The sequence below is a fragment of the Anomaloglossus baeobatrachus genome, chromosome 2 (assembly GCF_048569485.1).
Source record: "Anomaloglossus baeobatrachus isolate aAnoBae1 chromosome 2, aAnoBae1.hap1, whole genome shotgun sequence".
NCBI classification, from domain to species: Eukaryota; Metazoa; Chordata; class Amphibia; order Anura; family Aromobatidae; genus Anomaloglossus; species Anomaloglossus baeobatrachus.
This window is the reverse complement of record NC_134354.1, coordinates 783,886,386-783,912,532: the sequence shown is the minus strand read 5'-3', so window position 1 is coordinate 783,912,532 and position 26,147 is coordinate 783,886,386. Positions and strand designations below refer to the sequence as shown.

The following is a 26,147-nucleotide window of genomic DNA, read 5'->3' as shown; positions in this document are numbered from 1 at the left end:
GTGGATAGAGACCAGCCCAGGTCCCAGCATGTGGAGCAAGCCCTACACATACCAGGACTATATCAGAACTGATCCTCCCAGTGCCAGACAGCAACCATTGATAAAGACGGACCAGATCCAAGAATGGTGCTTAATTAGCATTGCCTGTGGAAAGGGGTGAGGTAACTGAATCTGAACAGCTACCAACAGGAGGAATATATTGCAAGCCAAAATCAGGCGTGCATGGTATGGTGATGGTCAGTCACCAGAATTGTAGCATAACTACGGTCATAACAGAGAAAAAAAAGAGCACCATACTTGGATCTGGTCCGCCTTTATCAATGGTTGCTGTCTGGCACTGGGAGGGTCAGTTCTGATATAGTCCTGGTATGTGTAGAGCTTGCTCCACATGCTGGGACCTGGGCTGGTCTCTATCCACAAGTGCCTCTTTTGCAACATAGAAGCGGTTATATACAGGTTACAGGTATGTGTGCTCCATTATGGTTCTGCTTTTAACTTTATCTAGGAGGCCGCATGGCACATGAAATACAGAATATAGAGTAGGACCCCCCTATTGAGATTTGCCGTGACGTTGGCAGGGGTGGCTCAAAGAATTGATCAATTATTTGCTAAAAATCTCATTTATATTACAGTACAGTTGGAATAAATCTGTGAATTTGCACTTTTTATATGATGCATGCCATTTTCAGATCGTGCTGGCTCCCCACTCTCTATGAAGAGGGAGCAGGACTCACAGGCTTTCTCTATGAAGAGGGAGCAGGACTCACAGGCTTTCTCTATGAAGAGGGAGCAGGACTCACAGGCTTTCTCTATGAGGAGGGAGCAGGACTCACAGGCTTTCTCTATGAGGAGGGAGCAGGACTCACAGGCTTTCTCTATGAAGAGGGAGCAGGACTCACAGGCTTTCTCTATGAGGAGGGAGCAGGACTCACAGGCTTTCTCTATGAGGAGGGAGCAGGACTCACAGGCTTTCTCTATGAGGAGGGAGCAGGACTCACAGGCTTTCTCTATGAGGAAGGAGCAGGACTCACAGGCTTTCTCTATGAGGAGGGAGCAGGACTCACAGGCTTTCTCTATGAGGAGGGAGCAGGACTCACAGGCTTTCTCTATGAGGAGGGAACAGGACTTACAGGCTCTCTCTATGAGGAAGGGAGCAGGACTTACAGGCTTTTTCTAGGAGTGGGTGGAGGAAGCAGGACTCACAGGCTTTCTCTAGGAGTGGGTGGAGGAAGCAGGACTCACAGGCTTTCTCTGAGTGGGAGGGGAAGCAGGACTCACAGGCTTTCTCTGAGTGGGAGGGGAAGCAGGACTCACAGGCTTTCTCTGAGTGGGTGGAGGGAGCAGGACTCACAGGCTTTCTCTGAGTGGGAGGGGAAGCAGGACTCACAGGCTTTCTCTGAGTGGGTGGAGGGAGCAGGACTCACAGGCTTTCTCTATGAGGAGGGAGCAGGACTCACAGGCTTTCTCTATGAGGAGGGAGCAGGACTCACAGGCTTTCTCTATGAGGAGGGAGCAGGACTCACAGGCTTTCTCTATGAGGAAGGAGCAGGACTCACAGGCTTTCTCTATGAGGAGGGAGCAGGACTCACAGGCTTTCTCTATGAGGAGGGAACAGGACTTACAGGCTCTCTCTATGAGGAAGGGAGCAGGACTTACAGGCTTTTTCTAGGAGTGGGTGGAGGAAGCAGGACTCACAGGCTTTCTCTAGGAGTGGGTGGAGGAAGCAGGACTCACAGGCTTTCTCTGAGTGGGAGGGGAAGCAGGACTCACAGGCTTTCTCTAGGAGTGGGTGGAGGAAGCAGGACTCACAGGCTTTCTCTGAGTGGGAGGGGAAGCAGGACTCACAGGCTTTCTCTGAGTGGGTGGAGGGAGCAGGACTCACAGGCTTTCTCTGAGTGGGAGGAGAAGCAGGACTCACAGGCTTTCTCTGAGTGGGTGGAGGGAGCAGGACTCACAGGCTTTCTCTGAATGAGCTCACACTTATTGTTGTACATTTCTCCCCTCAGAGATTAATAACAGTTTGGACACCCCCGAGGAGCTGTCCATGTGCTCTGAAAACCGCTACGAAGGTTTCTCCAACAACGCCATAACTCCAACCACAGACTCGAAAACAAAGAGCAGCCAGAGAATGGAGGAGACCTGACGGCACGAGCCCGGATACATTTTTTTTTTCAGTGGAATCCGCAGAGCAGACCCATCCTCCTCCTCCTCCTCGTCCTCCTCCACGTCCACTTCTTTCCAAGACATTTTACGGGACTACTTTAATGCCAGGATATTGTTTATTTTTGCAGATCTTTTTTCTTAGTTTCGTTGTATAATCCAGACTGTGACCTTGTAAATATGTAGAATATAATTTGATTTTTTTGTGTATTTTTGTGACTAGGACACAAGCGAGTTCTTGTGTAAATTGATGATTTACCCCCCCCCTCCCCCGAGAGAATGTTAAATGCAGCCTGATTGAGTCTGTCCCGTCCTTAATCTTGCCTTGAGGTCCAATAAACCTATCCCGTCTACAAGGAGCGCACCTTATCTGGTTATACTGGAGGGCGGCCATATTGTTTGTTATTCCGAGAAGGTGTCAAGGAAAGTTCTGTCTGCTATACAATACACTGCCTCTCCAGACCGCACAGACTTGTTGTAGGCCCCTCCCACTCAGGCAGTACGAGAAGATTGTACATATCATTCAACTTCAAAGAGAGAAAGGTGCAAGGAAGATTCTAAAGTTCTGTCCACATCCCGAGGATGTTATGTAACAAATGTCAGGTGCCCCTTCCCCGAGAGGGGGTCTCCACTGTGAATATTATAGAATTTCAGAGGACAGATTACGGCACAATCTTAGCTCCAGCTTTGATCCTGAGTTCCATTATGACTTCACCTCCAGTTGCAGCCAGAGCTGTATTCACAATTCTGCTTTGTTTTGTGTCACTGGTTTGCCAACAGTGTTCTGCAAAGTTGTCTAGACTATTGAGCATGATATAACTTGAGTAGAGCAGGTCTGACAAGGGAAAACATTTGCCAATTTTCCATTTTCTAACATTTACAAGAAAATTTATAGGGGTGGACAAGATATAGGCGATGGATTTCATGAGCTTTTGAAGCTTTGATTATCCCATTGATGTCACTAGAGAGTGACCACCTTTAATGACGACTAGGACTGAAGACCCCCCTTTAATTCCACTTCCTTGCTTTAAAACATTTCAGGCCAAAGTGATACTTTATTCTCTAGTGAAGGTTCCCAGGGGGCAGAGCTCGACTATTTCAAAAATCACCAATCAGATAATTCCCTTGTCATGCCCCGCCCCTGCGGAGCCGGCACCACTTACACTACAGTATATCACTTTTATGTATGAAGCCACTTGATTGCAATTATAGTACAAAGTAAATTAAGACCTGAGGCTTTTATGCTGATGTCCTAATGCAGAAAAGAAATATATATATATATATGTGTGTAATATATATATATATATATATATATATATATATATATATATATATATATATATATATATATATATATATATATATATATATATATATATATATATATATATATATATATATATAATATATAAATTTTTTTTTTTTTTTTTTTTTTTTTAAATCACCAGCTAATTAAAGCAATTATAATGGTGCAGTAACCAACACCTACCTCTAGGGTGATACTATAGCTTCTGGTGAACAGCAGCAATGTAATGACCACCTTTTTTTATAGTCGGGGCTTGTTTTATTGTGTATATTTTTTTTTGTCTTTCCTTTTAATATATGCCAAAAATTTAAAAAGATCCGCGAATAAGAAAAGGTATAAAATAAGATTGCACACACTGCTGTAAAGAAGCTCCAGATTTCATATGTGAAAGAGACCAAGAGATTAGTCCTGATTTTATTTATATTATTTTATGATTTTTTTTTTTAATTTTTTTTTTGTCTTTTGATTAACTATTACCCTTTTCTGCATTGATAAGAAAAGGGTTAAATATAAGGCTGCTGCTCGGTTATTGTTGATCTCCCTAATATGCAGATGCATCGCTCCGTGACCCCAGGTGACCTCCGCACCTTTTCTATGACCGTCCTTGGAAAAACAGTATTTATTCCGGTGTCCTGTGTGATCAGGCTGTTATTGTGTTATGTTCAAGAATAAATGAATTTCGTATGGTTTCCTACCAGTGCCGGCTCCTTCTTCTTTTCCATCCATGGGCATCTTCTGGTGTAATCAGTACAGTCAGGGCTCACTAAACGTTTATGGAGTCTGGTACAAAAGTGCTCACTTTTGTTGTCTTCCAGCCTTGACCGCTATCACTACTTCTTCCATTCATAACTTGTTTTTGCATATAAACTGGCCGAGGTCAGATGCTGAATAAAGTTTGTTGAAAGGCTGCAGCGCAGACAATCAACAAGCTTTTGGTATGGGGAAGATGTCTGGACGCTACCTGGAGCAAAATACATTTTTAAAAAAAATTACATGGGAGTCCCCCTTATTTTTTGATAACCAGCCAAGGCAAAGCAGACAGCTGGGGGCTGGTATTATCAGTCTGGGAAGGTCCATAGTTATTTGACCCTTCCCAGCCTAAAAATAGTAGCCCCCAGCTGTCTGCTTTAGCTTGACTGGTTATCAAAAATAGGGGTACCCTATGACGTTTTATTTATTTTTTTTATTAGTATTTTACTCCCCATCTACATTTGTTGCAGGGCAATTGTCCTGCTCTTATCCCCATTTTACTTCCTTTTGCGGACCCCTAGCCCTTACTACGGTGATTTATAGGTCAAACGTTCAGGTCCCCCATTGACTTGTATGGGGTTCAGGGTCAAGTTCAGGTACCAAACTCAACTTTAGTTAAGTTTGCCCAAACCTAAACATCCAAGGGTCCCCTCATCCCCTACAAATAAGCAAAACTTCATTAGTTGTTTTTTTGCCAGGATAACAATTGTTCTTTGCAGCACATCGTGTGGTGTAAACAGGAAATGTGCTGTGGATAACCGGATACCGGATGAGGACAGAATGATCGCCATTATGATGATTCAATTCACATTAGATTTTTTTTTTTTTTCCCGCTTGTTAATGAACCACAATCCCCTTTTATGACCACCACAAAGTAATAATAGTCCTGCTCGCCTCTTCCATAAATGTGGTCATTTACTAGTTGGACTAGAACAGGGGTCTCAAACACGCGGACCGCATGCGTCCCCTGAGGCTGCTTGTTGCGGCCCGCAAACCCCGTGACAATCGCGGCTCTATGCTGAGGGTCGGCGCCAGCAGGACTTTACTGCATTTGAATCCATTTGCGGCGCCGCGCAGAGAAGCTGTCAGCTCTATCCCAGTTGCTTCTGCTGTCTGCCAATCAGATGCAAGGAGGTGACGTCATACAGCGACATCACTTCCTTGCATCTGATTGGCAGGCAGCAGCCATTGGTCCAGACACAGCTCCTCTGCGCGGCACCGCAAATGGATTCAAATGCAGTGAGGTTCCTGCCGGCGCCGACCCTCAGCACAGAGCCGCGATTGTCACGGGCCGCAACAAGCAGGTAAGGTACGTGCTCAAGATCAGGACAGGACCCGCTGCGTCCTGGACTCAGCGAGTCCTGATCGGCGGGGCCACAAGTCTCCTCCTTAGGAGACCGCAGCTGCACGTGCCTGCGATCAGGTGTTCGGGCCGCTGCAGTCTCCTCGCTGTGCTCTGCCTAGGGAGGACGCTTCCGACTCCGCAGCGTAAATTCACATGCTGCGGCCTCTGGAAGCTGCACCGCAGGTCCGTTTTCACTGCGGGCCGTACACGCACAGTGGGCATGGGGTTTTTAGAAATCCCATCCACTCTGCTTGTACCGTACATAGCAGGGTTTTGGACACAGCTGAAGCATGCTTCATCCAAAACTCTGCAAATACTGATCGTGGGCACGCAGGGAACGGAGGAAAGGGGAGGAGATTTTTTTTTTTTTGTTTGCGTATTACTAAAGGATGGCCACAACACTACAGAGCACAATACTACAGGGATGGCCACAACACTACAGGGATGGTCACAACGCTACAGGGATGGCCACAACACTATAGAGCAGAATACTACAGGGATGGCCACAATACTACAGGGATGGCCACAACGCTACAGGGATGGCCACAACGCTACAGGGATGGCCACAACGCTACAGGGATGGCCACAACACTACAGGGATGGCCACAACACTACAGGGATGGCCACAACACTACAGGGATGGCCACAACACTACAGGGATGGCCACAAGGATGGGCACTATACTACTGGGCACAATACCACAAGGATGGGCACTATACTACTGGGCACAATACCACAAGGATGGGTACTATACTACAGTATACTACAGGGCACACGGATGGGGACATTACTGCAGCATTGGCACATTACTACAAGATGTTGGCTAAGATTACTATATGATGCTGCTAATTGAAAAACAAATTCAAGAAGGTGATTAAAATGTAAAAAAAAAAAAAATCCTAAAGCATGACTTTTTTTTTTTTTACATTAAAAATGCTTTTCTGTATATAAACTTAACAAAAAAAAGTGAACGTTTGTTATAATAAGCGAAAAATGTTTAAAAACATGATGCAAGATGAATAGAAAAAAAAAACATGGATTCATTAAAAATGTTCACTTTGTCCTGCAAATAATGCGCCCCCTCCCCTCAATTTTATTTTTTTCTATATGCGGCCCATGCACCCAGCTGAGTTTGAGACCCCTGGACTAGAACCTGGGTGATGGACAATGGTCATGCTTGGAACGGAGCAGGTTAGTAGAGGGCATGCTTGGAGCGGAGCAGGTTAGTAAAGGGCATGCTTGGGGGGAGCAGGTTAGTAGAGGGCATGCTTGGGGGGAGCAGGTTAGTAGTGGGCATCCTTGGAGCAGAGCAGGTTAGTAAAGGGCATGCTTGGGGGGAGCAGGTTAGTAGAGGGCATGCTTGGGGGGAGCAGGTTAGTAGAGGGCATGCTTGGGGGGAGCAGGTTAGTAGAGGGCATGCTTGGGGGGAGCAGGTTAGTAAAGGGCATGCTTGGGGGGAGCAGGTTAGTAGAGGGCATGCTTGGGGTGGAGCAGGTTAGTAGAGGGCATGCTTGGGGTGGAGCAGGTTAGTAGTGGGCATGCTTGGAGAGGAGCAGGTTAGTAGAGGGCATGCTTGGAGAGGAGCAGGTTAGTAGAGGGCATGCTTGGAGAGGAGCAGGTTAGTAGAGGGCATGCTTGGAGAGGAGCAGGTTAGTAGAGGGCATCCTTTGAGCGGAGCAGGTTAGTAGAGGGCATGCTTGGAGAGGAGCAGGTTAGTAGAGGGCATGCTTGGAGAGGAGCAGGTTAGTAGAGGGCATCCTTTGAGCGGAGCAGGTTAGTAGAGGGCATGCTTGGAGTGGAGCAGGTTAGTAGAGGGCATGCTTGGAGAGGAGCAGGTTAGTAGAGGGCATGCTTGGAGAGGAGCAGGTTAGTAGAGGGCATGCTTGGAGAGGAGCAGGTTAGTAGAGGGCATGCTTGGAGAGGAGCAGGTTAGTAGAGGGCATGCTTGGAGCAGAGCAGGTTAGTAGTGGGCATGCTTGGAGCGGAGCAGGTTAGTAGTGGGCATGCTTGGAGAGGAGCAGGTTAGTAGAGGGCATGCTTGGGGTGGAGCAGGTTAGTAGAGGGCATGCTTGGGGTGGAGCAGGTTAGTAGAGGGCATGCTTGGAGAGGAGCAGGTTAGTAGGCATGCTTGGAGTGGAGCAAGTTAGTAGAGGGAATGCTTGGGGTGGAGCAGGTTAGTAGAGGGCATGCTTGGAGAGGAGCAGGTTAGTAAAGGGCATGCTTGGAGAGGAGCAGGTTAGTAGAGGGCATGCTTGGAGAGGAGCAGGTTAGTAGAGGGCATGCTTGGAGTGGAGCAGGTTAGTAGAGGGCATGCTTGGAGAGGAGCAGGTTAGTAGAGGGCATGCTTGGAGTGGAGCAGGTTAGTAGAGGGCATGCTTGGAGTGGAGCAGGTTAGTAGAGGGCATGCTTGGAGAGGAGCAGGTTAGTAGAGGGCATGCTTGGGGTGGAGCAGGTTAGTAGAGGGCATGCTTGGGGTGGAGCAGGTTAGTAGAGGGCATGCTTGGAGTGGAGAAGGTTAGTAGAGGGCATGCTTGGAGAGGAGCAGGTTAGTAGAGGGCATGCTTGGAGAGGAGCAGGTTAGTAGAGGGCATGCTTGGAGAGGAGCAGGTTAGTAGAGGGCATGCTTGGAGTGGAGCAGGTTAGTAGTGGGCATGCTTGGAGTAGAGCAGGTTAGTAGAGGGCATGCTTGGGGTGGAGCAGGTTAGTAGAGGGCATGCTTGGGGGGAGCAGGTTAGTAGTGGGCATCCTTGGAGCGGAGCAGGTTAGTAAAGGGCATGCTTGGGGGGAGCAGGTTAGTAGAGGGCATGCTTGGGGGGAGCAGGTTAGTAGAGGGCATGCTTGGGGGGAGCAGGTTAGTAGAGGGCATGCTTGGGGGGAGCAGGTTAGTAAAGGGCATGCTTGGGGGGAGCAGGTTAGTAGAGGGCATGCTTGGGGTGGAGCAGGTTAGTAGAGGGCATGCTTGGGGTGGAGCAGGTTAGTAGTGGGCATGCTTGGAGAGGAGCAGGTTAGTAGAGGGCATGCTTGGAGAGGAGCAGGTTAGTAGAGGGCATGCTTGGAGAGGAGCAGGTTAGTAGAGGGCATGCTTGGAGAGGAGCAGGTTAGTAGAGGGCATGCTTGGAGAGGAGCAGGTTAGTAGAGGGCATCCTTTGAGCGGAGCAGGTTAGTAGAGGGCATGCTTGGAGAGGAGCAGGTTAGTAGAGGGCATGCTTGGAGAGGAGCAGGTTAGTAGAGGGCATCCTTGGAGCGGAGCAGGTTAGTAGAGGGCATGCTTGGAGTGGAGCAGGTTAGTAGAGGGCATGCTTGGAGAGGAGCAGGTTAGTAGAGGGCATGCTTGGAGAGGAGCAGGTTAGTAGAGGGCATGCTTGGAGAGGAGCAGGTTAGTAGAGGGCATGCTTGGAGAGGAGCAGGTTAGTAGAGGGCATGCTTGGAGCAGAGCAGGTTAGTAGTGGGCATGCTTGGAGCGGAGCAGGTTAGTAGTGGGCATGCTTGGAGAGGAGCAGGTTAGTAGAGGGCATGCTTGGGGTGGAGCAGGTTAGTAGAGGGCATGCTTGGGGTGGAGCAGGTTAGTAGAGGGCATGCTTGGAGAGGAGCAGGTTAGTAGGCATGCTTGGAGTGGAGCAAGTTAGTAGAGGGAATGCTTGGGGTGGAGCAGGTTAGTAGAGGGCATGCTTGGAGAGGAGCAGGTTAGTAAAGGGCATGCTTGGAGAGGAGCAGGTTAGTAGAGGGCATGCTTGGAGAGGAGCAGGTTAGTAGAGGGCATGCTTGGAGTGGAGCAGGTTAGTAGAGGGCATGCTTGGAGTGGAGCAGGTTAGTAGAGGGCATGCTTGGAGAGGAGCAGGTTAGTAGAGGGCATGCTTGGAGTGGAGCAGGTTAGTAGAGGGCATGCTTGGAGTGGAGCAGGTTAGTAGAGGGCATGCTTGGAGAGGAGCAGGTTAGTAGAGGGCATGCTTGGGGTGGAGCAGGTTAGTAGAGGGCATGCTTGGGGTGGAGCAGGTTAGTAGAGGGCATGCTTGGAGTGGAGAAGGTTAGTAGAGGGCATGCTTGGAGAGGAGCAGGTTAGTAGAGGGCATGCTTGGAGAGGAGCAGGTTAGTAGAGGGCATGCTTGGAGAGGAGCAGGTTAGTAGAGGGCATGCTTGGAGTGGAGCAGGTTAGTAGTGGGCATGCTTGGAGTAGAGCAGGTTAGTAGAGGGCATGCTTGGGGTGGAGCAGGTTAGTAGAGGGCATGCTTGGAGTGGAGCAGGTTAGTAGAGGGCATGCTTGGAGTGGAGCAGGTTAGTAGTGGGCATGCTTGGAGTAGAGCAGGTTAGTAGAGGGCATGCTTGGGGTGGAGCAGGTTAGTAGAGGGCATGCTTGGAGTGGAGCAGGTTAGTAGAGGGCATGCTTGGAGTGGAGCAGGTTAGTAGAGGGCATGCTTGGAGTGGAGCAGGTTAGTAGAGGGCATGCTTGGGGTGGAGCAGGTTAGTAGAGGGCATGCTTGGAGTGGAGCAGGTTAGTAGAGGGCATGCTTGGGGTGGAGCAGGTTAGTAGAGGGCATGCTTGGAGTGGAGCAGGTTAGTAGAGGGCATGCTTGGGGTGGAGCAAGTTAGTAGAGGGAATGCTTGGGGTGGAGCAGGTTAGTAGAGGGCATGCTTGGAGAGGAGCAGGTTAGTAGAGGGCATGCTTGGAGAGGAGCAGGTTAGTAGAGGGCATGCTTGGAGTGGAGAAGGTTAGTAGAGGGCATGCTTGGGGTGGAGCAGGTTAGTAGAGGGCATGCTTGGGGTGGAGCAGGTTAGTAGAGGGCATGCTTGGGGTGGAGCAGGTTAGTAGAGGGCATGCTTGGAGAGGAGCAGGTTAGTAGAGGGCATGCTTGGAGTGGAGCAGGTTAGTAGAGGGCATGCTTGGAGTGGAGCAGGTTAGTAGAGGGCATGCTTGGAGTGGAGCAGGTTAGTAGAGGGCATGCTTGGAGTGGAGCAGGTTAGTAGAGGGCATGCTTGGAGTGGAGCAGGTTAGTAGAGGGCATGCTTGGGGTGGAGCAGGTTAGTAGAGGGCATGCTTGGAGTGGAGCAGGTTAGTAGTGGGCATGCTTGGAGTAGAGCAGGTTAGTAGAGGGCATGCTTGGGGTGGAGCAGGTTAGTAGAGGGCATGCTTGGAGTGGAGCAGGTTAGTAGAGGGCATGCTTGGAGTGGAGCAGGTTAGTAGAGGGCATGCTTGGAGTGGAGCAGGTTAGTAGAGGGCATGCTTGGGGTGGAGCAGGTTAGTAGAGGGCATGCTTGGAGTGGAGCAGGTTAGTAGAGGGCATGCTTGGGGTGGAGCAGGTTAGTAGAGGGCATGCTTGGAGTGGAGCAGGTTAGTAGAGGGCATGCTTGGGGTGGAGCAAGTTAGTAGAGGGAATGCTTGGGGTGGAGCAGGTTAGTAGAGGGCATGCTTGGAGAGGAGCAGGTTAGTAGAGGGCATGCTTGGAGAGGAGCAGGTTAGTAGAGGGCATGCTTGGAGAGGAGCAGGTTAGTAGAGGGCATGCTTGGAGTGGAGAAGGTTAGTAGAGGGCATGCTTGGGGTGGAGCAGGTTAGTAGAGGGCATGCTTGGGGTGGAGCAGGTTAGTAGAGGGCATGCTTGGAGTGGAGCAGGTTAGTAGAGGGCATGCTTGGGGTGGAGCAAGTTAGTAGAGGGAATGCTTGGGGTGGAGCAGGTTAGTAGAGGGCATGCTTGGAGAGGAGCAGGTTAGTAGAGGGCATGCTTGGAGAGGAGCAGGTTAGTAGAGGGCATGCTTGGAGTGGAGAAGGTTAGTAGAGGGCATGCTTGGGGTGGAGCAGGTTAGTAGAGGGCATGCTTGGGGTGGAGCAGGTTAGTAGAGGGCATGCTTGGGGTGGAGCAGGTTAGTAGAGGGCAAGCTTGGAGAGGAGCAGGTTAGTAGAGGGCATGCTTGGGGTGGAGCAGGTTAGTAGAGGGCATGCTTGGGGTGGAGCAGGTTAGTAGAGGGCATGCTTGGAGTGGAGCAGGTTAGTAGAGGGCATGCTTGGAGAGGAGCAGGTTAGTAGAGGGCATGCTTGGGCTGGAGCAGGTTAGTAGAGGGCATGCTTGGAGAGGAGCAGGTTAGTAGAGGGCATGCTTGGGCTGGAGCAGGTTAGTAGAGGGCATGCTTGGAGAGGAGCAGGTTAGTAGAGGGCATGCTTGGAGTGGAGCAGGTTAGTAGAGGGCATGCTTGGAGTGGAGCAGGTTAGTAGAGGGCATGCTTGGAGTGGAGCAGGTTAGTAGAGGGCATGCTTGGAGTGGAGCAGGTTAGAGGGCATGCTTGGAGAGGAGCAGGTTAGTAGAGGGCATGCTTGGAGAGGAGCAGGTTAGTAGAGGGCATGCTTGGAGTGGAGCAGGTTAGTAGAGGGCATGCTTGGGGTGGAGCAGGTTAGTAGAGAGCATGCTTGGAGAGGAGCAGGTTAGTAGAGGGCATGCTTGGAGTGGAGCAGGTTAGTAGAGGGCATGCTTGGAGAGGAGCAGGTTAGTAGAGGGCATGCTTGGGGTGGAGCAGGTTAGTAGAGGGCATGCTTGGAGTGGAGCAGGTTAGTAGAGGGCATGCTTGGAGAGGAGCAGGTTAGTAGAGGGCATGCTTGGAGTGGAGCAGGTTAGTAGAGGGCATGCTTGGAGAGGAGCAGGTTAGTAGAGGGCATGCTTGGAGAGGAGCAGGTTAGTAGAGGGCATGCTTGGAGTGGAGCAGGTTAGTAGTGGGCATGCTTGGAGTAGAGCAGGTTAGTAGAGGGCATGCTTGGGGTGGAGCAGGTTAGTAGAGAGCATGCTTGGAGAGGAGCAGGTTAGTAGAGGGCATGCTTGGAGTGGAGCAGGTTAGTAGAGGGCATGCTTGGAGAGGAGCAGGTTAGTAGAGGGCATGCTTGGAGAGGAGCAGGTTAGTAGAGGGCATGCTTGGAGTGGAGCAGGTTAGTAGAGGGCATGCTTGGAGAGGAGCAGGTTAGTAGAGGGCATGCTTGGGGTGGAGCAGGTTAGTAGAGGGCATGCTTGGAGAGGAGCAGGTTAGTAGAGGGCATGCTTGGGGTGGAGCAGGTTAGTAGAGGGCATGCTTGGAGTGGAGCAGGTTAGTAGAGGGCATGCTTGGAGTGGAGCAAGTTAGTAGAGGGAATGCTTGGGGTGGAGCAGGTTAGTAGTGGGCATGCTTGGAGCGGAGCAGGTTAGTAGAGGGCATGCTTGGAGAGGAGCAGGTTAGTAGAGGGCATGCTTGGGGTGGAGCAGGTTAGTAGAGGGCATGCTTGGAGTGGAGCAGGTTAGTAGAGGGCATGCTTGGGGTGGAGCAGGTTAGTAGAGGGCATGCTTGGAGTGGAGCAGGTTAGTAGAGGGCATGCTTGGAGAGGAGCAGGTTAGTAGAGGGCATGCTTGGGGTGGAACAGGTTAGTAGAGGGCATGCTTGGAGAGGAGCAGGTTAGTAGAGGGCATGCTTGGAGAGGAGCAGGTTAGTAGAGGGCATGCTTGGAGTGGAGCAGGTTAGTAGAGGGCATGCTTGGGGTGGAGCAGGTTAGTAGAGGGCATGCTTGGAGTGGAGCAGGTTAGTAGAGGGCATGCTTGGGGTGGAGCAGGTTAGTAGAGGGCATGCTTGGAGTGGAGCAGGTTAGTAGAGGGCATGCTTGGAGAGGAGCAGGTTAGTAGAGGGCATGCTTGGGGTGGAACAGGTTAGTAGAGGGCATGCTTGGAGAGGAGCAGGTTAGTAGAGGGCATGCTTGGAGAGGAACAGGTTAGTAGAGGGCATGCTTGGAGAGGAGCAGGTTAGTAGAGGGCATGCTTGGAGTGGAGCAGGTTAGTAGAGGGCATGCTTGGAGAGGAGCAGGTTAGTAGAGGGCATGCTTGGGGTGGAACAGGTTAGTAGAGGGCATGCTTGGAGAGGAGCAGGTTAGTAGAGGGCGTGCTTGGAGAGGAGCAGGTTAGTAGAGGGCGTGCTTGGGGTGGAACAGGTTAGTAGAGGGCATGCTTGGAGAGGAGCAGGTTAGTAGAGGGCATGCTTGGGGTGGAGCAGGTTAGTAGAGGGTATGCTTGGAGAGGAGCAGGTTAGTAGAGGGCATGCTTGGGGTGGAGCAGGTTAGTAGAGGGCATGCTTGGGGTGGAGCAGGTTAGTAGAGGGCATGCTTGGAGAGGAGCAGGTTAGTAGAGGGCATGCTTGGAGTGGAGCAGGTTAGTAGAGGGCATGCTTGGAGAGGAGCAGGTTAGTAGAGGGCATGCTTGGAGCAGAGCAGGTTAGTAGAGGGCATGCTTGGAGAGGAGCAGGTTAGTAGAGGGCATGCTTGGAGTGGAGCAGGTTAGTAGAGGGCATGCTTGGGGTGGAGCAGGTTAGTAGAGGGCATGCTTGGAGCAGAGCAGGTTAGTAGAGGGCATGCTTGGAGCAGAGCAGGTTAGTAGAGGGCATGCTTGGAGCGGAGCAGGTTAGTAGAGGGCATGCTTGGGGTGGAGCAGGTTAGTAGAGGGCATGCTTGGGGTGGAGCAGGTTAGTAGAGGGCATGCTTGGGGTGGAGCAGGTTAGTAGAGGGCATGCTTGGAGTGGAGCAGGTTAGTAGAGGGCATGCTTGGAGAGGAGCAGGTTAGTAGAGGGCATGCTTGGGGTGGAGCAGGTTAGTAGAGGGCATGCTTGGAGAGGAGCAGGTTAGTAGAGGGCATGCTTGGGGTGGAGCAGGTTAGTAGAGGGCATGCTTGGAGTGGAGCAGGTTAGTAGAGGGCATGCTTGGAGTGGAGCAGGTTAGTAGAGGGCATGCTTGGAGTGGAGCAGGTTAGTAGAGGGCATGCTTGGAGTGGAGCAGGTTAGTAGAGGGCATGCTTGGAGAGGAGCAGGTTAGTAGAGGGCATGCTTGGAGTGGAGCAGGTTAGTAGAGGGCATGCTTGGAGAGGAGCAGGTTAGTAGAGGGCATGCTTGGAGTGGAGCAGGTTAGTAGAGGGCATGCTTGGAGTGGAGCAGGTTAGTAGAGGGCATGCTTGGAGAGGAGCAGGTTAGTAGAGGGCATGCTTGGGGTGGAGCAGGTTAGTAGAGGGCATGCTTGGAGTGGAGCAGGTTAGTAGAGGGCATGCTTGGAGTGGAGCAGGTTAGTAGAGGGCATGCTTGGAGTGGAGCAGGTTAGTAGAGGGCATGCTTGGAGTGGAGCAGGTTAGTAGAGGGCATGCTTGGAGTGGAGCAGGTTAGTAGAGGGCATGCTTGGAGTGGAGCAGGTTAGTAGAGGGCATGCTTGGAGAGAGAGGAGCAGGTTAGTAGAGGGCATGCTTAGAGAGGAGCAGGTTAGTAGAGGGCATGCTTAGAGAGGAGCAGGTTAGTAGAGGGCATGCTTTGGGGTGGAGCAGGACAGTATTATTGATGATATAGGAGGAGCCTATACAGAATTGTAATCATCTATAATACACAGCAGTGATGGATCTAAATGAATTTTGATGCCATCCACATCATCCTCTTCCTTGTTCTCCTGGCGCAGACTCTCCCAAATTTGTAGTCTCCCTCCCTTCACTGTACAGCACCTCTCCTTCCTGATTGGTCGGTTCATGCAGGGCTGCCCCACATTGATCCTCCCACGCAGAACCTCCACTATCTTCCATGGTGCGATAGCTTCACCTCCCTCACATTGACCTCCCCCTCCCCCATCATTACTTCCTTCTGTATAACTTACTCTTTCTGTCTGGTTGGAGATTAATTTTCCATACCTATGAATGTGATTGTGAAAACCAACAATGAGCTTATCCAGAACCCTTTCCTATGATTTATCAATCAGCTAAGAAGCCACGCCTCCTTTTATCATTTATATAATTTTGATGTTCCCATGGAGGCATTGTATTACTGGTGTGTGTTCTCTGACCTGTCCTTCAATTATCCTTCAGCAAAGTAGATATCTCCTTGTCTCTTTCCCTCTCACAGGATGTAGTTTCCTAGACCTGCAGCTGCATCCCCCTCCTCTCCCCTCTGATCTTTCCTTTTTGCTGTTTTATCACCTCGCTCCTATTCTGTCACTGCTTGTTCGGAATATACTTGGAATAAGCCTTGCCCTGGGCTGATGGCCCCGTACATGTCTATGAGTAGACCAGGCGTCCAATCCTAGCACTGTTCATGTCTCACCGAGGTGTGAAATAAGCCAAAACGTCATAACGACTATCGGTGCTAGATTCCCATGGAAGAAAAGGGCAGGGTTCATGTAAACCTCATGTGGGCCGCTTCCCAGGAGGGTCGGGGTTTGGGGGAGATAATACTTAAACATCACTAGTAATGATGGCAACTGTGAAACATGACCACTGCAACCAGTTACTGGTGCATGGCTGATACAATGGTAAAGTGATTGGCTGCAGCGGTCTCCTGTCCAACTGGACCAAACAGAACATACAGAGACCGGGACGGAAATAATGAGTCGTGGATTGGGTTTCAGAATATGCCAAATTTTAACCAGGCCTCTCTGTGATCAGTCACAGAGGATGAAATCCAGAATGGGAAGTCCCCCGTAACCACCTCCCCCCCCCCTCACCCAATTATAGAGACACCAGGGCTCTGCCTAATGATGGGACATCCCAAGGTCACATGGACACCAAGCGTGGCAGCTGTGGTCATACCGGCTATATACACGGTAGACTGCCACATTGTAAAGTCACCTGACCACATTGTCCAACCACTATAAGGTAAGCCATCACAACTGTGATTGGTCACAAGGTGTAACCCAGTCTATGTATTAAAAATAAAAAAATACAGATTTTTCTTTTCCTCAATTGAAGCCACCATTCTGTATACGAGCAGACCTTAAAGGGAACCTGTCAGCAGAAATTTCGTAATAAACCTAAAAGCTTCCCCCTCTGCAGCTCCTGGGCTGCGTTCTAGCAAGGTTCCTGTTGCTATTCTGCCCCCTTTGAGAACTAAATAGTTTATAAAGTCTTATGGTACTTTTTGTATGCAAATATTTTTTTCTGTACACGGGGGTGGGCTCTCTTGCGTCCGTTATTCTCCCTCCTGCCTCTTTACGCCGTCCCCCATCGCTCATTTCCATACTGAGGACGCCGCCCAGTGCTCCCGAGGTCTCGCGCATGCGCCGTGCCACTCTCGCAGTACTGTGCACAGTGTGACCGCTGGTGACGTGATTGCGCAGGTGTGAGATTATGGGCGGCGCTGTGATTGTCATCAGCAAGTACCCGTCCATAATCTCGTGCCAACGCTATCCCCTGTGCCTCCACCGTTCTGCGCAAGCGCTGGCCAGATGAACCCTGTTGATCGGTGGTGTGCTCCGCTCCACCCATCTATTTCCTGCTCCAGGGAAACATGGGTAAGAGGTGACGTGTGGTCATGTGGCCAGCGCTTGCACTGAACGGTGGAGGCAGAGGGGAAAGCGCGAGCACGAGATTATGGGCGGGTACTTGGTGATGAAAATCACAGCGCTGCCCATAATCTCACACCTGCGCAATCACGTCACCAGCGGTCACACTGTGCACACTACCGTGAGAGTGGCACGGCGCATGCGCGAGACCTCGGGAGCACTGGGCGGCGTCCTCAGTATGGAAATGAGCGATGGGGGACGGCCTAAAGCGGCAGGAGGGAGAATAACGGACGCAAGACAGCCCGCCCCCGTGTCCAGAAAAAAATATTTGCATACAAAAAGTAAGACTTTATAAACTATTTAGTTCTAAAAGGGGGCACAATAACAACAGGAACCTTTCTAGAATGCAGCCCAGGAGCTGCAGAGGGGGAAGCTTTTAGGTTTAGTGCACAATTTCTGCTGACAGGTTCCCTTTAAATTCCTCTAAATTGACCTTTCCGTTATTCTTGCCAGCAGTAAAAATGGCGCCGGCTAATCTGACCTTGTTACATCACTTCCTGTATTAAAAGAAAACCTCTAAACTCCGCCCCTATTTGATGATTGGTTAACACTCTGCCCTTACAAATGGATTGACGAATGAGGGATGAGTTCTCTCGCTGCTAGAGGCAGACACTTATATCATTGCGCAGACGCTGCTGTCACTTTCTGTCCCCGATATTCACAGCTTTAGATAAGCGGAACAGGAGAGGCGCCATTTTTTTGTAGCCTCTAGCGTTATGGAGAGCTAATCATGTGACTAGTTCTCCCAGAAACCATTGCGCCGGTGCTCCATACATTTTCAATGGATGAGCGTCTTCTGGGAGCCGCTGCCGCCCGCGCGTCCCATGGCTGAGGTGACACATTGTTCTCATTATCACCTGCGGCTCCTCCGCCTCTTGTGTGCGGGCGTGGAGCTGTCGGCCATAGCAACCAATCAGACGGCCGCTTTCATTTTGACAGCTGGGCGCTGGTTGCTATGGGCGACGCCTCCTTTCTGCCGGGTGTTATGGTGCGGGGCTGGAGAGTATCAGGGATCCTCCATGTGCTCGGATTATTTGGGGGAAAAGGGGTTAATGTAAACTTTTATTTATTGTTAAACATTTTTTTTCTTCTCCCTTAGGGGGCGCCAGTGGGTGCGGGAACCATGACACCCGTCAGCCTGGGCGTTTTAATGGCCTTTAAATGGTTAATCCACCGCCGTTAGCGCCGGCTCTGCTGTCAGGTCATGTTAAGTCCTGTGTCGGGAAGGGATGGAAATTTTATTGGTTGCTATGGGTGACGATGTCCCTTTTTTTTTATACGTGATATTGTTTATCCCCCCATTGTCTTTTTTTCTGTTCCATTGTTTTCCTCCTCGGTGCCAGGTGCTTTGTAGGGCATGGTTAGGGTGTGGACCTGGAGTCTTTGGGCAATGAGAAGCCGGTGAAGGGATTGGTAGAGAGGAGAGGCCGGGGAATGGGCGGCTGAGTTTAGGATAGATTGGTAGTAGGGAGGCCACAGAGCAGGCGGTTGCAGTAGTCCAGGCGGGAGGTGATGAGGGCATGTACCGGTGCTTTTGCAGATTCTTGGGTAAGGAATGTACGAATCCGGGAGATATTTTTGAGTTGGAGTCGGCAGGAGATGGAAAGGGCTTGAAGAATCGAAAAATCCCCACAGTTGTGCAGTTTTCTGTGACCTGTCGCCCCGGCATTTTAGCCAAATACAGCAGCGCTTTTACTTTGCCGCTGAGTACAGGGCAGCCGATCAGGAGGGGTTAATTTTACAGGCACAAAAAGCAAACCAAAGACGCCCGAGTGAAGTTTGGCGCATTTACTCCTGTGGGACAAGACTGATGGTAGACGTCACCATCCCTCCCCCAATATCTTCCTCCGCTTCAGTCTCCTGCTCCTCGTGGCTTTCCTCCTTGTCTTCCTCTCCGTTTCCTCTTTTGCTTCCTGCCGTCTTCCTTCTTGTTCTTCTTTGCTTTCCTGCTTTTTCTTCATCGTCTTCCTCTGATTATTTGCTGACTTTCTCCTCCCTCTTCTTCATTTTTTTTTCCTTTTTGTTCTTCGTCCTCTTAATAATATTTTATTTCTGTATCGCGAACATATTCCACAGCGCTTTACTCTTCTTCTTCTTTGTTTTCCACTTCGTTGTCTTCTTTTTTTTTTTTGTCTTTTTCTGATTGTTCATCTTTTTATTGCACAGTCTTCCTCTTTTTAATTTTCTTCTTCCTCCTTTTTATTCATTGTTTTTCTTCTTCCTTTGTTTATCTTCATTGTCTTCTTCTTTATGTTTTTCTTTTGTCTTCCTCTTCATTTTCTGTCTTCTTTTTCTTGTCTTCTTTACAGTTTGTCTTCCACTTCTTGTTTGTCTTCAGTTTCTTTATTGTCTTCCTCCTTGTTCTTCTCTTCTTCTTGTTCATGGACCTTCTTTTCTCTTTACATTTGTCTTTCTCCTCTTCTTCCTCTTGCGTCTTCCTTCTCCTCCTTCTTTTTGCCGATCCTTTTTTTGCAGTGACCTCTGTATAAGAATTATATAGTCTTTTACAGTTAATAATAAGCCCCCGGATGTTTCCCATCCTGACCGAGGCTCTTTCTGCACGGTGCGCAGGCTCCAGGCCGTCGTCGCTCATTACTTCCTTCCCCGCTCAGTGATCCCTACATGTGTCTAGTTATTATTGTGTTTGTGATTTTATCCTTTTTTTAGTCTCCTTGCAGCTCTGGGATTATCGCACCTAAGGTTCCTCCATTATCGATGTCTATGAGAACCTGAGTCTTTTTTTCCACGACCGATCAGCTGAGGATGAAGACGGTCAACGATGAGATGACCAAGCGGATTGTAAGTGCTACCCTGGAGATCATCTACCTGCTGACCGGTGAGGTGAGGAGGCTGAATGTTAGGTCACATGACACCATTTTTGGTGCTTTCATCTAGACGTCTCCATCTCTGTATTAGGATTATGGACCAGTGAAGACGTCCATCCGGGCTGTGCCCCTCTGCTTATCTCCAGGACGGAGCAGGACTCGTCGCCTCACGTCTGTGCCTCCACCCCAAGAGAAGATCCTAGACCTCACCAACAAGATCATTGAGCTGCTGACCGGGGAGGTGAGGCCTGGGGGTGTTTACGTGCAGACGCCGGGGGATGAAGTGTCTGGACGGTGATGAGCGTCTCTTTGTCAGGTTCCTGTGCAGTGTCAGGACGTCGCCGTCTTTCTCTCTGCGGAGGAGTCGAAATATTTAGCAGGACGGAAGGATCTGTACAAGGAAGTTGTGATGGAGACGCAGCCGCCCCCGACGTCTCCAGGTAGGAGAGATACCGTATTTTTCGGATTATAACACGCACTTTGGTGACTGCTGCTCAAGCGGCTGTGCGGTGTCTGCAGCTGATGTGCGGGGTCTCTGGTGGCTGCTGCTCGGGCGGATGTGCGGGGTCTGCAGCTGATGTGCGGGGACTCTGGTGGCTGCTGCTCGGGCGGCTGTGCGGGGTCTGCAGCTGATGTGCGGGGTCTCTGGTGGCTGCTGCTCGGGCGGCTGTGCGGTGTCTGCAGCTGATGTGCGGGGTCTCTGGCAGTTGCTGCTCGGGCGGCTGTGCGGGGTCTGCAGCTGATGTGCGGGGTCTCTGGCGGTTGCTGCTCGGGTGGCTGTGCGGGGTCTGCAGCTGATGTGCGGGGTCTCTGGTGGCTGCTGCTCGGGTGGCTGTGCGGTGTCTGCAGCTGATGTGCGGGGTCTCTGGTGGCTGCTGCTCGGGCGGCTGTGCGGTGTCTGCAGCTGATGTGCGGGGTCTCTGGTGGCTGCTGCTCGGGTGGCTGTGCGGGGTCTGCAGCTGATGTGCGGGGTCTCTGGTGGCTGCTGCTCGGGTGGCTGTGCGGTGTCTGCAGCTGATGTGCGGGGTCTCTGGTGGCTGCTGCTCGGGAGGCTGTGCGGTGTCTGCAGCTGATATGCGGGGTCTCTGGTGGCTGCTGCTCGGGCGGCTGTGCGGTGTCTGCAGCTGATGTGCGGGGTCTCTGGTGGCTGCTGCTCGGGCGGCTGTGCGGTGTCTGCAGCTGATGTGCGGGGTCTCTGGCGGTTGCTGCTTGGGCGGCTGTGCGGTGTCTGCAGAGGCTGTGTAGGGTCTCCTGCGGCTGGACTGGGGGTGCGAGTCGGGCGCTGAGGACTTCAAATAATGCCGCCCGGAATCGGCACGTGCACAGATGGAGTTTTTGGCTCAAGCTCTCATCTACGCAGGCGCCGCCTCCGGCCCATTAATCTCGCTCCAGCGGACTTAAGGAAAATGGCGCCCGGAGGTGGCACTTGTGCAGATGAGATATTTGCTTGCCATTGAGCCTAGAGCTCAATCTGTGCTGACTTCGGGCGCCATTTCTTTGAAGCCCTCACCGCGCTCAGCAGCTGCCATGACACAGCAGCCCGAGTTTCCGCTGCAGCCTCTGCCGCTGCACCAGCACAACCTAGAAGTTTCTGGGACACCCACCTCCCCTGCCTCCTGTGACTCCTCCACCACCACTACTGTCCCCTCCGGTAAGACACCACTGGATTACAAAATGGACCCCATTTTTTTGCTCTGAATATGGGGTGCGTCTTATGCGGCGCCCTGGACAAGCCAGGACGTCACAGGTAGTGCAACAACACACCCCACACCCCGGTTAGGCACATCTAAGTCAGACACAAATCCTTGTTGCCTCCCTCCAGGGGCTGATGTCCACACCAGGTGGGGCGGGGCCAGGCGGTTGGCTCCTCCCACCGAGGAGTTCACAGTCCTGGAGGCGGGAAAAGGAAAGCAGATCAGTTGGGAGGGTAGAGAGTGAGAGTCAGGGGAAGTGGTAGTGGAGGAACTGACTGGCCGTGTCCGGGTACGTGGCCCGGGCACCTGACAGCAAGGTTGGCAGACGGTGGTGACTGTCTGCAGGAGAGGCCGATTGACGCACAACCGTATGGACCGTGGACGGGCGGTGGCCCGGCGGTACCGGATTGGGGAGCGAAGAGAAGCCAGCACCATCCGGCAGGGCCTACGGACCCCGACCAGGCTAGGAGTCGCCGTTAAACCTCCGGGGTTTCCCAGCAGTCACGACCCGACTGAAGGCAACCGTCCAAACCGTGAGGGAGATAAAGCTACCGCCAGAGCTAGAGCTCCCAGGGCCAGAGCCTGCGGGCAAACAGGGGTTCCCTTAGCCAACCAACCGCTGGGGAGCGGGTTACCGGTGGGAAGCCATCGGGGCCAAGAACATAATACCGGTGCAGGGAGAGACAGTTACCGCCAACCTACCGGGAGTGACCGACGCAGCCGTCTGTGGGACTCGTCCATCCAGCCGTTTGTTTTACCAGAGACTCCGGGTGCGTTACTGGCTGAGTAAGTACCACCGTGCCGTCTGGCACTGCGCTGCCCCGCGACCCTGCACCTGGCCAAGCCCCGCAACCCACCTTACAGACAACAACTCCGGGACTGCCAAAAACCCCCCTACCCACGGAGGGGAGAGAAACATCTCGGCTGCTCCCTGCCATCGCTCCCGGGATCCCCTTACAGAGCAGCGGTGGTGCCCCAACCTCACCACACACCGTGGGTGGCGTCACAAACCGACATCCCAAACACCAACCAACCACCCCTTTCACTCACGGGCGAGGAGCGCCGCTCGAGTCCCCGGATCCGGCCCAACGCTCGAGCCACCGAGCAGCAGCAGCGCCGGACCCGAGCGTGGTGAGCGCATCGCCCTGCCGCCCGCGACACTTATAGTCCAGTGCGTCTTATAAAACGAAAAATACGGTAACTATATACACATTCTATATATCCTCTGTATTCAGTCACTGCATCCTCTTCAGAGACCAAGAAGAAATGTCCCAGACCGGACGCTACACCGGAGCCGGCGGAGGAAAGCGACAGCGCCCCCCAGGATCAGCAGGTAGATAGTATAGACTGATATTCTCTTAGGGCGTCTTGAGGCTCAGGAGGCATAAATCAGCTAACAGGTTAAACTATATGAACAAATTTATTTTTTTTAAAACTTATCTTTGTACTTGGATTTCATTAACAATTTTCCAATTTTTGGCCTTTACAGGCTCATGGTTTCCCTACCCTTTGCTGGCAGCAGAATGAGTTAACTGGAATAGGTCAGTGAGCTCTGTGAGAGTTTTTAAACCATTTCAGAGCTGCTCTGTGCTGAGTTCTGACCACAGAACAGGTCATAGTTGATGTGGTCAAATATCAGAACAGCGGAGCTCAGAAAGGACAGATAAGTGTTACCAATTCTCCCAATAGATCGCGCTCACTGACAGATCTTCAGTTTTCTCATTCAGTAAAAGCCAAAGGATGCAAAAAGTTTAATGAAACCAGATTGCAAAAATGATAATATCTATTAACCCATGGGCGATTTTTCCGTTTTGTTTTTTTTTTCCTCCCCTTCTTCTGAGAGCCGTAACTTTTATATTGAATATCTGCTGTGTTCAGGAGGGAAGCCTGAGAATAATCAAGGTTGAAGTTGAGGAGACGGATGAGGAGGAAGATCAGGAGGAGGCCGTTGTCGGCTCAGGTGAGTGCGGACCTCTGTACGGACCTACTATCCTCCAATTCAGAAGTAATCGCCTATAACCTGAGCGTCTGCCCCGTACAGTTGAGTCCAGTAAGAGTAAGACATCGGAGAGACGTCCCAGACCGGAGTCAGCCGAGGAGAGCGACAGCGCCCCTCAGGATCAGCAGGTAAATGGCATGAGATGACTCCACCAAATCCGTGATTGGCAGGAGATATTATACTGTGCATCGAAATATGTAAAATGACTAGTTATGGTCACTGACTCTCGCCTTCGATGGCTGTCCTCACCGTCTTGTGATTTATGTAGGAAGGAAGCCTAAGAATCATCAAGATGGAAGCAGAAGAGACGGAAGGGTGGGGAGTGGAGCCGCGTCCTCAGGAGACCCCCACAGATACCAGCCCAGGTGAGTGGCGGCCTCCAAATACAGACCGTGGACCCCTTAAAGGGGTTATCCGGCTTCTTTGACTTTTTTTTTTATTATTTCCCTATTGGGCTACATTGGGGCAGGTAAGTAGATAGAGACCACTTACCTGCCCTGCTGTCAGCCCCTCTCCCCCGGCTCAGAGTGGTCATGTGACCGCTCCTGCCGCGATTTTGCTGCTTCCGGTCATTTCATGTCAACATGGGCAGGGCCATGTTGACATGCAAATGTGGAACAGCATGTCGCCTCCCTGCTGAGCTGTACAGTGCGATGAGCCCAGCCCCCTTCCCTGCACCCTCCCACACATTCCCCCGCACCTCTTTTGCTCTCCAGTAACCTCCCCCTGCACTGCTGTGGGGTCCGTGACCTGGGGGAGGGGCCTGGCGGCGGCTGCCGTGGTGTCAGCGCCAGCCCCGGCTCCTGCTCAGGATCACACATTCAAATGTACCGGCATCACAGATGCCGGTACATTTGAAAGTGCTGATGAGAAGGAGCGCAGCGCTGCTTCTCATCACTGCCCCTCCCGCTGTCTGTGCTCTCTTCAGCACAGCGGTGACGTCACTACTGTGCTGAAGAGAGCACAGACAGCGCACGAACGTGCAGGAGCGGCAGGGACCGAGGACGGGTGAGTATGTACTCACTACATGTGTTCCCTGTGCAGAGCCATATGTGTGCGGTGCAGAGCCCGATGTGGGGCTGTTATTTGCAATGCTGTAGTGATACCAGGTCAGGTGCTGGGGAAGAATATACTGACAGGGAATGTGTGTGCAGGGGGCGGGCAGGGGGCGAGGCTGGACACTGGGGTGGGGCTGGACACTGGGGTGGGTGGTGACAGCTCTGACTGAGGTTTTGCACAGGAAGTGGTCAGTTTGCTGGAGCTGAATGTAAACAAGAAGCTGCCGAGAATAAAGGGATAATTCAAGAGGAACAAAAGTTAAAAAACAAAAAATAACAATGTAGGAGTGATTTATATGACAATACAGCACAGATAAACTCAAACATTTTTGTTAAGCTAATGTCGGACAACTCCTTTAAGGCTCCGATTTCCCATGAACCCGTCAGAGTAATGAATGTCTTCCCCTCTTGCAGGTCCGGCATCCTACGGTTTAGAGAACATGTTTCCTTGCCCTGAATGTAGTAAATATTTCTCCCATAAATCCAAGCTCAGCCGGCACAAAAGGACCCACACGGGCGAGACGCCATTTTCCTGTAAGGACTGCGGAAAATGCTTCAAATATAAAACGTCGCTTGCCGACCACCAGAGGATCCACACGGGAGAGAAGCCGTTCGCCTGCTCCTACTGCGGACAGAGATTTGCCCATCGGTCCATTGTTATCGACCACGAGAGGACGCACACGGGCACCAAGCCCTTCTCCTGCTCCTTCTGTCACCAGAGCTTCACCATGAGATCCACCTACGTTAACCACCTGAGGATCCACACGGGGGAGAAGCCGTTCTCCTGCTCGGATTGCGATAAATGTTTTACCCAGAAATCGGCACTTGACAAACATCGGTTCCTTCACACGGGAGAGAGGCCGTTCTCGTGTCTCGAATGTGGAAAGAGTTTTTCAAGGAGGTCTCTTCTCGTAGAACATGAAAGGACTCACACTGGAGAAAGGCCATTTTCATGCCCCGAATGCGGCAAATCCTTTGCCCATAAATCGACCCTTTCTGCGCATAAGATAAGTCACACGGGGCTGAAGATGTTCTCCTGCTCTGAGTGCAACAAGTCCTTCACCACCAAAAAGGGGCTCGTCAGACATTGGCAAATCCATGCCGGAGAAAAGTGATTTCAGTGCCTCAAATATGGGGGGATTAAAAGCTTTCGGGTGTGAAGACTCCGGGTGCAGTAGGAGAAAGGTATCGAATCCCGATCTCCTGGGTAAGAGTGTGCATAGGGATGTATCCAGGAAGATGCAACCCTTACACCTCCAGGGACGCCGTCGGGCACCGGTGAGGGAGGAGGGATGGGCAACTATGCAGAACTCTGCTATGGTCTGAGCCACATGGCACATCCGAACATTATAGAAACTAATTACTGTTATTTCAGCAAACCTTGTACAAATAAAAAGTGCAGGGGAATATAAGAAACTTTGTAATAGATCCTCTATCTCCACTTATGAGCCACTTCTCTTTCCTATACCTCTTGAACTCATCATTTACTCCACTAGATTCCATCTTTGTGCAAACAAGAAGGACATCTAGTGCAGTGATGGATGAGATTATAGCTGCCTTTTGAGGTGACGGGAGGGGGGGACAGAGAGACAGACACACACACAAAGCTGTGCTGGGTTCACAGCTACACTGCTCAGTGCTGCTGCATAATGTGCTCCATGCTGCTGCTTCAGATCATGTGCTACATAGAGACGGGAGAGATTTATTTAAAGGG

At 51.3% G+C, this 26,147-nt stretch overlaps 2 protein-coding genes across 7 annotated transcripts in view; both read left to right on the top strand.

The window, feature by feature from the left end:
* GDPD5 (glycerophosphodiester phosphodiesterase domain containing 5) overlaps positions 1-3,444 on the top strand; it is a 191,017-nt gene extending 187,573 nt beyond the window's left edge. Inside the window, 1 exon segment of the mRNA XM_075334723.1 lies at positions 2,007-3,444. Coding sequence (XP_075190838.1) covers positions 2,007-2,143 — 137 coding nt within the window. The 3' untranslated portion in view covers positions 2,144-3,444.
* A 14,157-nt stretch (positions 3,445-17,601) lies between these two features.
* LOC142292318 (uncharacterized) lies at positions 17,602-25,849 on the top strand. Of its 6 annotated transcripts, XM_075337608.1 has the most exons (10): positions 17,623-17,690; positions 17,957-18,670; positions 19,525-19,698; positions 19,774-19,923; positions 19,999-20,122; positions 22,612-22,709; positions 23,255-23,336; positions 23,418-23,503; positions 23,644-23,740; positions 24,848-25,849. In XM_075337608.1, the coding sequence occupies exons 3-10, from the start codon at positions 19,621-19,623 to the stop codon at positions 25,546-25,548; spliced, it is 1,416 nt and encodes a 471-aa protein (XP_075193723.1). In that variant the 5' UTR covers positions 17,623-17,690; positions 17,957-18,670; positions 19,525-19,620; the 3' UTR covers positions 25,549-25,849. The 6 variants fall into 6 exon arrangements, with proteins under 6 accessions (XP_075193726.1, XP_075193725.1, XP_075193721.1 ...); XM_075337611.1 differs by lacking the exon at positions 17,957-18,670 and having other exon boundaries at positions 17,602-17,690; positions 19,525-19,656; XM_075337610.1 differs by lacking the exon at positions 17,957-18,670 and having other exon boundaries at positions 17,602-17,690; positions 22,630-22,709.
* The last annotated feature ends 298 nt before the right edge of the window (positions 25,850-26,147 follow it).

What these genes read in the sequence shown, in the direction of transcription:
- LOC142292318 (XM_075337606.1), top strand. Translation starts at nt 19,621, where the DNA reads ATGAAGACGGTCAACGATGAGATGACCAAGCGGATTGTAAGTGCTACC. An exon ending in TTGAGCTGCTGACCGGGGAG is followed by an intron (nt 19,924 to 19,998) that starts GTGAGGCCTGGG and finishes TCTCTTTGTCAG; the next exon opens with GTTCCTGTGCAGTGTCAGGA. An exon ending in GGAGGCCGTTGTCGGCTCAG is followed by an intron (nt 23,337 to 23,417) that starts GTGAGTGCGGAC and finishes TGCCCCGTACAG; the next exon opens with TTGAGTCCAGTAAGAGTAAG.